The following is a 15,860-nucleotide window of genomic DNA, read 5'->3' as shown; positions in this document are numbered from 1 at the left end:
ATTATAATCACCGCTATATTTATTTCCCAAGCTTCTAGCACATTCTTGTATAAAAGTTTTAGCCTCACCTCTACTTTGCTTTGGGAAACAAAGAGCATAGTTTTTATTCCACAATTGTATGGAGCATCTGTGAGCCCTGGTGGCGTAGTGAGTTTATGTCTTGGGCTGCTAACTACAAAGTTAGCAGTTCAAAACTACCAGCCATTCCACGGGAGAAAGATGGGGCTTTCTACTCCTGCAAAGATGTACAGCAGTTTGAATCCACCATTCGGTCCCCAGGAGGAAAATGAGGTTTTCTATTTCTGTAAAGAGTTAAGTCAGCAGTTTGAATCCACCATTCGGTCCCCAGGAGGAAAATGAGGTTTTCTATTTCTGTAAAGAGTTAAGTCTCAGGATTCTATACTAGGGTGACCAGACGTCCTGCTTTTTAACAATTTTTTTCCGCGTCCCACAGCGTTTTAAATGTCCCGATTTTTTGAAAGAATGCACAAGCTAGGGTATGTGGTTTTCAGCTGCCACGTGGCTATTTCACCAGGATGTGAGTTTTATCAATGGTGTCCCGCTTTACCAACGTTAAAATCTGGCCACCTTACTCTATACTCTTATAGGGTCGCCATGAGTCAGAATCAACTCAGTAGCAGTGAGTTTGCTTTAGTTTATTAGTATCATAGACTGTTCTTAGGTTGGTGACCTCAAATTTCAGAACAATTTTTATTCTAACTCAAAGTGTAGATTTGGTAGGCCTGAAAACCCCAAACCAAACTCACTGCTGTGGAGTCAGTTGACTCGCAGCTAGACTCTAGGTCAGAATAGAACTGCTCTTCAGGATTTCCGAGGCTGGAAGTCTTATGGAGGCTGACCGCCTGTATCCCACCGAGATGGTGATTTCCAACTACCAACTTGTCAGCTGCTTACAGCGATTATACCACCAGGGCCCTTTAGAGGAAGAGTAATGGACAAGTGGGAGTGAGCCTTGAAGAGTAACCAGTCCAACTGGCTGGGAAGGCAGGCCATCCAGACAGAATCCCGCTCTCCAAAGCTGATGCAATAGCACCAAGGGATAGCTCAGCTAGCAATGACTATACATGTGTGTGTTCAATGAACTCTTCGATGAGCAACTCAAATCTTTGTAACTATCCTTTGCTCTTCTACTCTGGATTGACGTAAATTCTGCTGAACCTTCTCCTCACAAATATTCTCCATTCGATCATAAGAGGAGCCTTAGTGGCACAGTGAGCTAAATCCAAGGTCAGTAGTCCAAAGCCACCAGCTGCTCAGAAGAGGCTGTCTTCTCATCACCTCAGCAACCACAGACCCAGAATTGCCAGAGCTGAATCAACTCCACAGCGGTGGTTTTTTGCTTTGTAATGGGCCAGTTGAACAGCAACTGGTCATGGTCTGCTTCCAAGCTCTTCAACCTTTGAAACCAGTCCCAAGCACACTTGCAGTCTTTTGTTTCAGCTTTATATATTTCAACTCCTAACCCAAGATCGCTAAGACTACCAATAAATCATCGACCAGGTATCCCGTGTAGCTTGGTGATCCTCCCCATAACTAGTGTACAGCTTGTCCGACAGTTCCTTCAAATTAAGCTGTTTTTCTGCTTCCTGGGGGCTTTTGTATCCACCAAACCTGAATCAGATTATCTTCCCAGGTCTAGATCAAAACTAAACTCACTGCCATCATGAGTGGATGCCAAAAGAACTGGCCCTGCTATGGGTTTGAGTAACTTGCTTTTTGATCAGAATTAAGTCTCATCCTTCTCCTTGGTACAGCTAGTAGTTTTGAACTGCTTGCCTTGCAGTTCGCAGACCAACCTGTAACCACTACCCACCAGGGCTTTCAGGGCCCACAAATTACAAGTATGCATCAGAATCACGGTGTGGCTCTCGGGGGTTTGGGATGGGGTGTGTGTGTAAGTCCTGGGAATCTCTGCAGACCTATGGAATCCTAGAGCAAGGCCCAGGCTCCTGCATTTTAAAGCAGCCTGATTCTGATGCACTCCTAGTCTGTGTACTCTGCTCAGCAGGCCCAGAAGTGAAGGACCCTCAGCATTAGGGAGAAAAACCGAAAACCAACCAAAATAAACTCTACCCTCTTGGCAAATTGCTGTGAACTCTACAAAGCTTGCTTTTGTTATCACCATTAACATTTATTATGCATCCACTTTGGTGTTTGCCCTTTTACCTCCAAGAAAACACAGCTACTCGGGATTAAGCATGTATTTATTTTAGTTCAGTTAAAGCATACATTGTTTCATTGAAACGGTGTAGCACTCCTCACCAACAAGCCGCACTGGACTTGCTGGCCTCTAACAGTAAGGTGGGGTATTTACATTATGTACACAGATATCACACCCAGGTTCTCAAAGGTCTTTCATGTCACTAAATCACATTTGCTTTCCATCACAAGATCACATTTTGAAAACCACTGCATTTTGAAATTTTAGGCCTTATTTAAAATGTAAATAAGCATTCTGAGGTTGAACTTGCACCAAGTTTTCATGAAAGAAAAAACTGATATTCAACCAGTTTCACTGAAAATTTTAAACATTTCCTTGAATTTTGTACATAATGGTCAATATGTTCATAAGGAAGGCTGTACAGGTATTTTGGGGACAATTCTGATATGTAATATGAAGTCATCAAAATGCAGTTAAGAAACTTATAGGAATATATACAATTGAACCTACGACCCCAAACCTGGTATTATACACATCTATTTACAAATACATATGGACAGACAATGTATGTACATCGATTATCATAAATATTGAAAAATAGGTTAGCTTTAATGGATTAATGCTGTTCTATAAATAACATTACAGTTGTAACTGAAACATCCACGGAAGACAGTAATGCAAATGAGGTGACAGGACAGTGGTTTTTTTTAATACTGAAGACTGCTCATTCATGGGAATTCACTGTTCAGGAACCTTGGGCAGACAAGACCGTGCAAGGAAGTTGCACACTGGAATTGACCCTCCATCTTCAACGAGACACAGGCCTGGAGGTTTCCCCCATTGCTTTGATTAGGAGCCTTCTTCCACTCCTCCTCCATTGCCACTGAACAGGCTCCTCTCACATCTGAAAGGAGGTCAAGTGCAGGAAAAAACACCCGGTGCCACTTGGCTTTCCCTGGCAGATGTGACATGAAACTGGCCTTCCATTCCAGAAATTCACTTAAGTGCCCAATAAATGAAAGCAGTGCTGTGGAATCCATCTTTCTCACTGTCTTTTCAGATGGTCCCCAATTACTTTATTTCCATAGAAATAAACAGAAATGGACCATTGGTTTCACCCAATGTAAGCACTACAAGACGTCTTCCAGTTCCACAAGGGTCTTTGATTAGACATATCCTGTCTGTAATTTTGTCACATATGATACAAGAAAGTGTAACATAAACCATGTCTGCCGCACTTCTGGCTCTAGTCTAAAACTAAAACTGCTTAGTTCAAGAGAGAACCTTAGAGAGCCAGCTGACCAATTGAAGATGCCATTGTTTGCTTCCCTCAACCATGAATGGAATATGTATATTAAACTTTAGACATTATGCCTGATGAGCAAAGTACCACATTATTTAATAATATATTCACCATACACTGTAACGTACAATAAATGTGCTCTTAAAGCCAAGTTTAAAAGTAATGTTTTCACCAGGATTGAAATGGGAGGGTGAACATGCAGTTGGGTCAAAACAACTCCACACACTTGGATTGCACTGTTTTCCCTAGCTGACCATTTGTTGGATGTAAACAAATAATTTGAAGTTGTACAAGAATGAGATGACATCCAGTGCATGAGTTTTTTGTTTTTAAAAAGCGTACTGCATGAGAAACCCAGTGGCCTATACAAAGAGAACTCGTATGATACCAGATACCGGAGTAACCTGTGGATTAGACCTCTGCTGTACATAAAACATGAACACAACTAAGCCATACATTATCAAGTATTTCACACTTCCAGTAGTAGATGAGCATTTTGAAAGCTGTCCTCTCTGGGTAAAACAGTTGTGGCCTATAGCCACCAAATGCCCACTTTCCACCGCTGGAAGCAATATCCAAAAAGGGCTGGCCCAAAAGAGAAAAGAAAAGGCCCAGAGCTGTCCCAACCACTCGGGGACAGATGCAACTGAGTAAACCCTGTTTTACCCAACTGCACTATTTGGTACCTCGAAACTAGTTTGAATGTATTTCCCACAGAAACGTCTACATTGTCTTCTATGCTCATAAATCGAAGCCAAAGACATCTCTTTAGTCTCTAAGAACCAGATTATTTGGGGGACAAAAGTGATGAACAAAGTTCACCTGATTTGGTAAAGCGACATTCTGTTAATTATCCTTTAAAGTAACATAGTTTTGAATGGAGAGAACTATGTTCATATTTAATGGTGTACATTTCATTACATCACTTTTCTCTAAAAATTATTTTGGATAAAAAAGTATTTGGCTTATCATGCCTACAAAAAGGCAAATTAATCACCTCATAATACTTGATTTTTAAAATACCAATGGGGAGGAAATCTGCTTTACGGAATTTATTGATAACTGGATAAAATTTCTTTTTTTAAAAAAAAAGAAGCAATTTTTAAAAAAAGTAAAATAGTGCTTTTGAGGTCTATAAGTATTTTTGGTACAAAAAATAAGTGTTTTTCGATGGTTATTTTAATACTTTGCTGTAAATTAAGAATAGTTTCTCACATCGAATGGTTCCATTAGGCACATTCAAGTAAAATCATAAAATATCCAAGTTAAACAACAACACAGCCAAAAATGTGGCTTGATAAAAGTTAGAGTTCATCCATTCTCTGGAATGGAATAAAAGTGTCACTTCCCTTCACCCGAGACTCGTGGTTTTGCTGTTGATGTCCATTTCCACCAGACAGAATAATTTCTTGAGAGAGTTCACTTATTCTGTACTCAGAAGAACCAGCGAGGAATCTACACTTCAAAAGGAAGTGAAACTGAAAAAATTAGGTGAAATTTCAGTTAGTTGAGTGTTGAGACAACACCGGCATCAATGGACTACTGGAGTTTTGAGGGGTGCCAGTTAATGGCCACCTGGCAGGGGTGTTGTGTACCCAATCCAAGATGATCAAGGCCATGCTTCCGATCATCACCACTATACCGCTCAGCAGGAAGAACAAAGCCTGCAGCCAAACACAAAGGAAGCTGGTTAGCTAGCAAGTGACAACATGCCTTTCCCGTCTTAACTAATTTACTAAAGGCACGCCTTCGTTCTTTGATACGCTTAGTTTTATTTTATTCAAGATATTTAATTGGTTTTATGTCATCAAGGAGCTATTTCTATAAGCACAAAAATGCTTTTTTAATCAAATGGTAATGTATCTTGAGGTAGATGTACTTTTAACTAGCACTGGACTGGATTTATTTTTTAAAACAAAAACTAAACAGCGTAGATATAACCCATATGGTTTTCAAGATGGTAAAGCATGATGGAAGCAGGCAGTCCATCGTTCCTCTCCTGAGGCTAGTGTGTTTGAACTGTTGTCCCTATGGTTGGGAGCCGAATACTGAGACCACTGTACCACTAGGAATGGCAAACCAATTCAAAGATGTCACCCAAGTCAAACCCAGATCTTCTGAAGAGACATGAGCAACTTTACAACTAATCGCACCCTTCAATTATTGCCATGATATAATCTTGACCAGAGTTACTGGGTCATAAACAATTCTAATCATTTAAGCAGATGAAAGTGGCAGTGAAACATCAGCTATTTGGGTGGGTGGGGGCGGTGCGGAATTCTGGTTCTAGAACCATACTCTATGTGTGGTTGCCAAATCATGATCTTTGCCATCAGTTTGGAGAAAGTGCATCATCATAAACACCACTGACAGAAGCAGCCCCTCCTCCCTAGCTCTGCTCTGGTACAGAGATGAGACAGCCAGTCGTACAGAACTAAACTCAAATTTAATTTTCCCACCCACCAGGTTATATAAGCCCAGTAAAGTGCCGACAATAGGTAACAAATACTGGTTTAAACACATGTCAGAAATGAGGCATCCAAAAAAAAAAAACAAAGAAAAGAAATAGGGAATCATGTTACCATCCTCTTTACCTGGATTCCTCTCTCTAAGCCAGGGGTCCTCAAACTTTTTAAACAGGGGGCCAGTTCACTGTCCCTCAGACCCGTTGGAGGAACAGACTATAGTGTTCTTTAAGCTATCTGATACCCTGTTAGGGGCACAATCTGTGAAGCGCACCACTACAGACTGCTTCACTGAACACGTCAGAAGTAAACTACAGCAAATGAGGGCCAAGAGGTGGACATGAAATTTAGTGGAGGAATTGTTTACTCACCCCAATCTTTTGTAGAGATTTCATAGATTCTTTCTTCACCAACTTGATATAGAACGCAGATGGAAGAATGAAAATCAGCATAGCAGCTGCAGATGCACCTGTTTAAAAGAGCTCGATGAACCACCGTCACGTAGTAAACCTTAAAATCCCTGCCGTTTCTGGTGATGGGAGTGCGGCACCAAATGTGAAAAATGTGTCCGCATGTTAAACTGAATGATCTGGGCGGTGATGCCACGTAGAAACCTAATATGCCCTGAAAACAGCAATCATCTCTGACATCGCCCTTTAAACTTACCAATGAAACCAAAGATGTCCCTGATCGTCGGCACAAAGATGACAAGCAAGTTTGTAAAGGCCAAGACACACAGGGTAATGAAGCTGTGACGCGGCCAAGAGAAGTCCTTCCCTGCAAACAACAGCTGAGTTATGGAGCTCCGGATCTGTAGAGAGAGAGAGAGCGAGCAGGTTTTCATCAACTAAGAGGAACAATGGAACTATATCTAAACGTGGCACCTATTTCTAAAATAACATTGTGTCCCCTGCTCCATGGCGGTTTTCAGAAGATTAAAAACCTCACAACTCTTTCCCTCTTTAAAAAACTCACACAACCACAACTCCCCACCCCCACCCCGCAGGACGAGTGACTATTTACCGGGAAAATCACCACGGGAACTGTCAGGGTGACAGCCACCAGCACAGCCAGACGGACAATGAGAAGAATAATATCTGTAGCCATGGCGGTAGAGTAGGTGTGAAGCAGTTCGGCCTCAACGTGTCCTACGGGGAAAGCAAAAGAAGTGTCAAGTGTACCATTTCCCCCAGAGATTAAGTAGTAAACCTAACTTTACAGTAAGATTTGTTTCAAAGTTATTAAGCTACTCAAAAAAGGTCTCTGAACTAAGAGGCTAATGAGATTAATTTGGAATTATGGCCGATGCAATTAAAATAACATTGAAGGAAATTTTTTCTAAATACAGAGGAGAGATTTACGCACATGAAACCCAGTCAGAACAAGAAGCACTAAGCAGTGAAATCTCTTGCTCTGGCTTTTCGTGTGCTGTAGAATTGGAAGGTGGTAAAGATAGGCAGGATGAGAGAGCCTAACGGCAAAACCACCACACAACAATGGCTGACACTCTCCCTTTGAACCTGGATTCACAGAAATAACTAGTCAAGTAGACTCGAGGACTAACTATCCTTCAAATTCAACTCCTCATCAACAAGAGACAGCAGATCATGTCAAGGGGTGAACAAGACAGTATTTACCATAAAACGTCAGGTATCCAAAGAGGGCAGCGAGCAAGTACATGAGAAACATAGCAAAAAACGAAATCTTGGACACGTTCATCATTTTTCTACGGCTCCGGCTACGAAAATGCAAAGGAAAATGCACACCATTAATTACCACCAAGTCTTCAAATGTTTTCCCGGGAGCTTTGGTAAGAAATCCAACTACTCACTCTTTCAGCTCTTCGTAAATGGGTAGAACGGCAGGGTGGCAGACGAAGGAGAAGGTCAGAATCGGCACAGCATAGACGGTCTGAAAAGAAGGCCACAACTCACTCAGCACCGCCAGGCAGCGACGGACGTGCCAGCCCTACAGCCTCACCTTCATTGTCAAGCAGTAACTAAGGTGCCTAAGGAAGCAGTTACCTGTGAGTTGAAGATGAAATAATGTGGCCTGCAGGAATCTTCTTCAGTCATGTTAACTTTCACTTCAGGGACCCAAGTTGTCGGTGGTGGTAGCGTGCTGTTTACGGTTTCATTCATTAACAAAGCCATTTCCACAGGGCAAGGAATCTGAAATTTCTTGCAGATCACCTGAAAATAAGAGCATTTTGCATTTTGTTAAGCCGGCTAACGTGACGTGACAGAGCTTATAAAAATATTATCTAAAAAAATCTCTAGCGTAAAAAAAAAAGTACCTACCACAATCAGAAAGAACATCATACACAACAAGGAAAGGCCACTGGTATATCCCAAATATCCTGTAAAGGTGGTGGTGGGGGGAATGGAGGACATGGATATTAGTCTAATGTAATCCAAGTAGGGCAGAAACATTTTCTCAAACGCGTAAGTCAATTCTACTTGGAAGACTTTAGGTACTAAAGTGTGAAAATAAGATTAAATCTCTAATTCTTTCTTCCATATTAAGAATTATACATATCTAATAACATATAATTGCTTAAATAATACACCAACAGGCACTTCATGTCACAACTCTCAAAGGTATGTTTAGTAAGCGTTCACAAATTTCTATTAAGGGAAAATTCACGGGTCTCTTTCACATCTCTTTAGAGATGGGCTTGCTCACCTAAGTTTCTCAGCAGCGACAAAGGTAGAATGAGCACCACGGACACCAGGAGAACCAAGTAGTTGCCATTCAGATACCACACCCTGAATGAAAGAGAAGACAAGAAACCCCTCTCTGAAAAACAGACTTACAAAAGGGCTGTCATTTCTAACTACAGTTACTTTATGGAAATGCTGTAAATTCAGGTTTGGGAAGAAACACTACAGGTCGGGATAAACTTTTAACATTGTGAGCTAAATGCATATTCCCTCAAGTTAGAAAGAGGGTCTGAAACAGTATAACTTTTGTCTCGTTCTTTATTCTGGGAAGTCTGCCAGCTGATTTCTAACACAAAAAGCTGCTTTAATGCTTGAAGCGAATGCAGAGAACAAAGCAGCATTGTTGCCTCTGTAACCTTATCTTTAAGCATTTTAAAGATTGCCCACCAACTTGGTCACAGCTTTAGCTTAGTTTCAAGAGCCCGAATCAAAGGAAATTTTAAATAAGAACTTTCCCCTCTGTTAGCAAAGACACACATTTCTGCAAGAAAATATTTGCAAGCTTAGAAAAGGTCTTTAGGCAAAAACCAAAGTTAATTCCTGAAACCAGTACTTGTTTACTGATAATCAAAATATATTGTGACAGCCTGACACACCGACCTTGTCTTAAAATGGCTAAAAGAATCCCTTCTGAACTTAAGAAAATGTATACAGTGTGCCCGTAAGAGTTGTAACACTGACTTCCTTCTTAGGCAATCATTAATGTCACCAGTATTTTCAACTTCTAACTGCTCACATGGTTTCCACTTCACTCACCCCAGCAACATGTACACCAGGGAAAACTAATATTTAAAGACTAGCTTATCAAATTAAAGGTCTAAAGCCACACCAGAGAGAACCACATTTCTCTATTTTGAGGTAATGAGCTGCATGTAAGTCAGGAGACAAATGATCCTTTCCCCGTGTTTACTTTAGATAAAACCTGTTGGTCCACTGAGGATGAATGATTTTGCTAGAAAGATAAATGTCTCCAATAGCATGACCACTGCTTTGTGAATAATCTGTCTTTTAAATCAGATATACCTCTTGATATTTTAAACTTTTAGCTTCTTAGAGTATGACCATAAAGAGGAAGCTCACCTGTTTCTACAGGTCAGAAATTACTTATGCAGAATTACAGGGCCAGCTTACTAACTTTGGCCTTTTATTCTTAAAGAGTTCAAATCAGCTTATAGGGGGCTCCTGATATGTATCAAAAGGGATTACTTATGAATAATAGCTTACTGATAAGCATTTGGTATCCAAGTTTGGAAATGATATTTAGTAATTTTAGACTATAGTTATTTATGAGTAACCTTACTTAGCACACCTACCCAGTTTTATCTTCAATGTTCATTAATGCCTGGATCACCAAAGGTAACTCATATTTCACTATGAAGAGGTAGCTTGACATAGCTGGAGGAAAACAAAATTATACCATTACAAGTGCAAAATGTGGCACACGAGCAAAAAGTCTACCCAAATGGCTTTTAATGAAATTCTTACCTCCAATGTTCTGCATTGTAATGGATCCAGAGGCTGCAAGCTTTCCAACCATTCCAAATGCCTTATGTCCCAACTGTTCATATAATAAAGATCCTATAATGTGAAGAACACAGAAGCATGAAGCCAAGCATTTTATGAGGTAGAAGTATTTCATAGTAGGTATGCCTAATTGTTTGGGGAGGGGAACATGGCAAGAATATCACCATACCTCCTTCGTTGGCAGTCTTCAGAAGGAGATGCACAGAATACAGAGAAAATATGGACACGAATGACAGGAGGATTCTGTTGAAAGAAGAAAAAAGCAGAGTTATAAACAAGCATGACTGTAACAGAAAGACAACGAAGTTTGGTTATTACATGTCAAGCCAATGTGGAACTGGTCCTAGTATTAGACTGTCCTCAAGAACTAGTTATTCATTCACCTGCTATGCTAGCTGGATTATCAGTTTCTCTCACTGGGGGCTAAAACTTTGGTGTGGCACACCTCAAATATTCTCCTGCACTGCTTTACTGGCAGGGTAAAGGCTACCACGGAGCCAAAGGTACGAGGACGCACTGGAGAACCAAATCCTCCACTGGTGAAACTACAAGACTTCTATTTGCATTCTAGCACTTTACTAATTTGCAGCACCCTTGTCTGATCCTATAAAATGGTGGTAACATCTGCCACTAAACCCATCCTAGGAGGCACCTATGAAAGGGCTTCAGACAAGATTCTGAAGGCAAAAAAGAATGCAAAAATCAGAGAACTAATTACTGCGCACTACACTGCAGTGGGCTGGCTATCAGCCCCACGGGACAGTTCAGGTTCACCCTTTACTTTTATTTGGGCTGAGTAGGGGGAGGACAATAAGGGATTCTAGTGAATCCCTTAAGTTTCCCTTTAGGGCAGGGATTCTCAACGTACTTGGGCAAGTTTCTTTCCCCTTTAGCTGTGCCAAGGATAGGGAAATCTCCCTCACCAGGCCCTCATCCCTAAGAAATTATAAGCAAAGAGCACCATCAGGAAAACTCATAAAAAACTCTGTAAACAAGTAGACACGTCACTTTCCGATATTATACAGGCAAACTGCACAATAGCATCTTGTAAGGTACTAGTTTAAAAAACCCACCATCAAAACCAACTAACATGTGTTAATTAAACGTAGGTGGTAGCATTGAGCTATCATTCTACCATTGGAACAGCATAAGTTTTATGGTTTCTAGTCAAGCTGAGGTGGAAAACGACACCATTGGCAGCCTCATCGTTGACCAAGTTATTCAATCAAAAACCATTTGAAACCTCAGCGGTCGAAATAAGACCTTCCATCTTGCAGTGAAATTATGAGGGATGAAGAGGCCTGTATAACCTCAGAGGTGTCTTCTCCTCACCAAGGTGAATACGTTACTTAAGCAGAATGTTGTTCAACCAGACTATAGCAACCATGGGGGCTCTGGCCTGTTTACCCCTATCCCTTGTAAAATACTGATGGGCAAAATGCTCACCTAACACTACTATTACTTAAACCATTTAGTGCAATGGTTAACCTAATAAAATACACAGCATTGAAAAAGCACCCAGGCGAGTGCAGAATTTCAAAAGTGCAAAGACGATTGATCTGAACGTGGCCTTCTCTTTTGAACAAAGTATTTTCTGTACTATAACCACACTGGCAAGATGCACAAGCGCCCCCAGTTTCATACGAAGACTGAATGATGTCACTAAATACTGAAAACTTCAGGACTTTCCCCATGAATTCTCTCCTCCTCAGGTAAGGGGTCTCAAAAAGCCTCCAGGGAGTCACACAAGCCAGAGTGAATCCCGGCTTCCAGTCAAAGCCAGGCTTAACCTCACAGCCCAGAAGTAGAGTTGGAAAGGTCTGTTTTTCTTTTCATGAACATTCTGTTCCGGTGGAGAAAATGACTTGAGTGGAAGGCACCAGGAGTTAACTAAGCCCCTCACTCAACGCAGGGACAATTCCATAGTAAATGTATTCATTGCTGCCTCTCCTACCCCTAGGTACTTCCACTTAACAGCTACGACACAACCATCACTTAGAATATGCCCAGTGTCCATGTATTTTTCTGAAAACTTCATTTAAAAAAAAATCCAGCTTTCCACCAAGGATCCGTGATACCCTTGCCCCGCCCTGCCTCCCAACCAAATGGTTTCAAAACTAACAGGAGGGGGGACACAAAAGCAGTACTCTGTAACCCTAAAATCTTATTGTAGGTTATCTGGAAAGCACCAGGCAACTAGAAAACAAATGTTTTTTTTTTACAGCAAGTACAAATTACTCATTATTATTTGCTTGCTATAACCTAGGGCAATCACACAGACCTGTAAGAAAAACATAAAAAATCCACACATGGGCCGCTTTTCAAAAAGAATTAACTCATTCTTCTTTCAACAAACAAGTTCAGGACAGGTAAATACCACACACCCTCCATCCTCGGAGGCATCAGGAGGCATCAGCTCTTTTCCTGATGTAGACACAACTGGGCCACAGGTTCTTTGGGAGTCTCCTGTCAATTTACCAACCTGATTTGGAGGCTCTATACTTACTAGTATTTTTTTAATTTAAGTTTTCCCCTATCCAGTTGGCTTTCTTGAAAATGCACATTTATTGAGTTGAAGAGATCTGGGGGTCTCATATTTTTAATTAAGAAAAATCATTTTATTGGGGCTCATACAACTCTTATCACAGTCCATACATACATCAATTGAGTAAAGCACCCGTTTACATTTGTTGCCCTCATCATTCTCAAAATTTGCCTTCCGGCCGGGTTCCTGGAATCAGCTTCATGTTTTTAATTTTAAGCAAATAACTTAGTCAGCTCCTTTAACTGTAAATCCGATTTCTGAAGCCAAAATAATGTTACATTTACTGCCCTGCGCGGCAGACTCACTACTTACACATACTTACATAAACAGAGCAATTCCAGTATTGGCCATGGCATAAGAAAGCCCAAGGATTCCACTGCCCACAATCGCATTGCTCAGATTAAATACTGACATTCCAAAGGAAGTAGTACCTGGATGCTACATAGAGGGGAAACGATAACCAAACATATAACAATAATTAAATGGAGAACACCACCTTTGGGCAAGTCAGCTTTGAAATCTCAAAGTACAACTATTCTTTTACTCCATAAAGTCACAGACACAACAAATTACTTTTAACTTACAAAGTCTGTTTCATACTTCTTCTTCCCCAAATTTGACTCAAGTAAAAAGTTCTGGTTTTCGGGATCTACATCGGCATAATGGCTAGGGAAGAAAAAAACATAACACGCGTGCATTAGGTTGAATCGAAACATCCACAATCGTCCGTTCACCGCTTTCACGCGGAACAGCTCACTTTCAGGGGTGCCAACGGCGTTACTGGAAACGCAAGCACAGTAAGCAGCAGCATACCCGCGCAGGATCCTGCCGTTACAATCTCACATTTCAAACCAGGCACTCTCTCCAGATGCAGCGAGCTCCATCGACAGAAGCATAACCCTGGGTGAGGAATTCCTCCCTGGTCCACAGGCCATTTTTGTAAAAGAAAGAAAACCAGTAAGCACACAACTCTACCTTTTCAGAGCCGCTTGCTTGGTGGGGTAGGAGTAGTTGAAATCACTGTTGGAACTGTAGCTGCTGCTGTCCTCATCGGGGGAAATGTTGAACCTTCCCATTTCGGCCTTCTTCATGGTGGACACGGGCAGGAATGGGGTGTCGCCGTCCGCGCGGGGCTCCTTTTGTCCTTGGCTGTGCACCGACCCTCGAGGCTGGGAAGGTAGCGGGCGTCAGACTGCAGCTCCCGCTCGGCCCGCCCAGTCGGGGTCACGTGACGCCGCCCCGCGCAGCGCGGCTGATTCATCCCCAGCCAGGCGAGTGGAAAAGTACCAGCCCAGCGGCGCGAGGGGCGGGGGCTCGGCGAGGGGCGGCGGAAAAGTACCGACGGCGGAACCGTCGAGAACAAAGATAGCCCCACCGCAGCGCGGCGGCCGCCGGGGCCCCCTGCGCCCTCTGGCCGCCGGGGCGCCTCTCTCGGGTGGTTTTAGGATTCTCCTCTCCGTTATCCGAGGTCTGAGCGAAGGGGGGGCTGTCTGGCCCTAGTCTCCCCCTAGTCTCTAAGGTCGTGCACGGGCACCCAGTGCACACCTCCCGCCCCGGCACGAGCTCGAGGTGCATGCAACCCAAGCGCCCCGCTCGCCTCCTGCTTTCTAGCCTTTGTAACCGCAGGGCCGCCGGCACCCGTCTTAGAAACTCCGGCTGGGGAGATGTCGCCGCGGCGGTAACACACTTCCAGATGGAAGCAGAAAGCCCTTCGAGGGGCGACACGGACCGTCCCCGGCTCCGAGGGTTTGTTTACACTTGCACACCGTGCCCGCGTCCCAAGCACAAGCATCCCGAGGCATGTGGTTGGCGCGCGGGCACCTCGCCCGGCCAGCTCCTCTACCCGGAAAGAAAACTGATGCAATATCGATCGTAGATTGTCAAACGTAACCGACCGCTCTTCCCCTAGCCTGGCCTCCAGTAGAATAAAGGCCCGAGCCCACCTTCGCCTCGCCCCGTCTTGGTTCCCTTTAGATTGAATTCTTCAAACGGTAATGAGGAATGCAAACCCGTCACAAGATTTGCCACAGGATTTGCCGCAGCGGAGCCGCGGGCCGAGCCGCTTCCCCTCCCCCTAACAGGAGGATGCGCCTCCGCGCGACCAGGGGGCTCCTGGTCCCCGCCCTGCGCCCCTTGCCCGCCCTGGGGAGGCGACCCCGCGGGGGCCGCGGGGACCGGAGGGGCGCCCCGCGGGACGACAAGGCCAGTAGGCAGGGAAACGGCCCCCGCCGCCCGCCTTTCCGGAAGCCCCTCCCCCACCCGCAGGGGCCCCCGCGCCCTTTGCAGGGACGTCCCCAGCACCCTTTACCTCGGTGGTCTCCGCTCCTGGGTCCCGGAAACCTCACAAAAACGACCTCTGCGGGATTTCCTCAGCCACCCCGCGAATTGTAAAAGATGTTTTTAAAAAAAATTTTTTTTTAACCCACAAAAACACTGGGAAAAAAATTTGAACACACAATGGAAATGGCAAGTGGCCGCCCTAATCCTGCGTGGCGTCCACTGTCTCAAGGGAAAAGCGCGAGGGTGAGGAAACGCGTGGTCCAGCTGCAGGCGACCATGCGGCGATTGACGTTTGGGACAGTGGCGACTCTCAACTCTGGAGCAGCCCCGCGAGCGGCGGGTTTTAAGTGCGGCCGAGGACGTCAGGGGGCGGAGCCGCCCGGATGGCTTTTCTTTGTGTATCAACACCACCTGGGCTCCGCCCCCGGCCTGCCCGGGCCCTTGGCCCCGCCCCTTCCCCGCCCCCCGCCGCTGGCGCGGCCCAGCCCGGCGCGCCCCGCGCAGCCGCTGGCGCCCTGGACCCTCCAGCCAGCCAAACGCCCTTCCCTGCAGCTTTCCTCTCCCCTCAGCCCGAGCAGACCCCGCCGGCTTCCCGCAGGCTGCTCGTCTCAGCCCTGGGGCTGCCCGCGCCAGCGGGGGTCTGTGAAGAGCACTTTCCTTCCAAGCCCCTGCTGTCCAGCCCACTTTGCTTTCTCCTCGAGGCTTTTTGGGGACACATCCCGCCCACTGCATCTTTTTGGTGCTTGTTACTGGTGGGGTTTTGACGTGGCCGTTTGGTCTTGCAAACTTGAGCCGAGGCAGCGGCGCAGTCCTGGTGGCGGGTTTCTCTTCTCGTTCT

At 44.2% G+C, this 15,860-nt stretch overlaps 1 protein-coding gene across 1 annotated transcript; it reads right to left on the bottom strand.

Annotated features, from left to right (window-relative positions):
* Positions 1–2,207: 2,207 nt before the first annotated feature.
* SLC38A2 (solute carrier family 38 member 2) lies at positions 2,208–15,351 on the bottom strand. The gene is made up of 16 exons (XM_075551835.1): positions 15,051–15,351; positions 13,718–13,911; positions 13,327–13,408; positions 13,065–13,180; positions 10,367–10,440; positions 10,159–10,251; positions 9,987–10,068; positions 8,636–8,718; positions 8,251–8,309; positions 7,975–8,142; positions 7,782–7,861; positions 7,588–7,688; positions 6,974–7,098; positions 6,617–6,761; positions 6,322–6,419; positions 2,208–5,149 (listed from the first exon to the last, which is right to left on the bottom strand). The coding sequence occupies exons 2-16, from the start codon at positions 13,831–13,833 to the stop codon at positions 4,985–4,987; spliced, it is 1,587 nt and encodes a 528-aa protein (XP_075407950.1). The 5' UTR covers positions 13,834–13,911; positions 15,051–15,351; the 3' UTR covers positions 2,208–4,984.
* Between the last annotated feature and the right edge of the window lie 509 nt (positions 15,352–15,860).

This window comes from Tenrec ecaudatus, chromosome 6 (genome assembly GCF_050624435.1).
Source record: "Tenrec ecaudatus isolate mTenEca1 chromosome 6, mTenEca1.hap1, whole genome shotgun sequence".
Lineage (NCBI taxonomy): Eukaryota > Metazoa > Chordata > Mammalia > Afrosoricida > Tenrecidae > Tenrec > Tenrec ecaudatus.
Note: the sequence above shows the minus strand (reverse complement) of the source record. Positions and strands in the feature narration are given on the sequence as shown.

Bases quoted from the DNA above. Each gene is read 5' to 3' on its own strand.
- SLC38A2 (XM_075551835.1), bottom strand. From the start codon at position 13,833: ATGAAGAAGGCCGAAATGGGAAGGTTCAACATTTCCCCCGATGAGGAC. The intron at 7,689-7,781 runs GTGAGTAGTTGG...GCATTTTCGTAG, and splicing joins ATTTACGAAGAGCTGAAAGA to CCGGAGCCGTAGAAAAATGA. The intron at 6,420-6,616 runs GTAAGTTTAAAG...TCTTTTAAACAG, and splicing joins GGACATCTTTGGTTTCATTG to GTGCATCTGCAGCTGCTATG.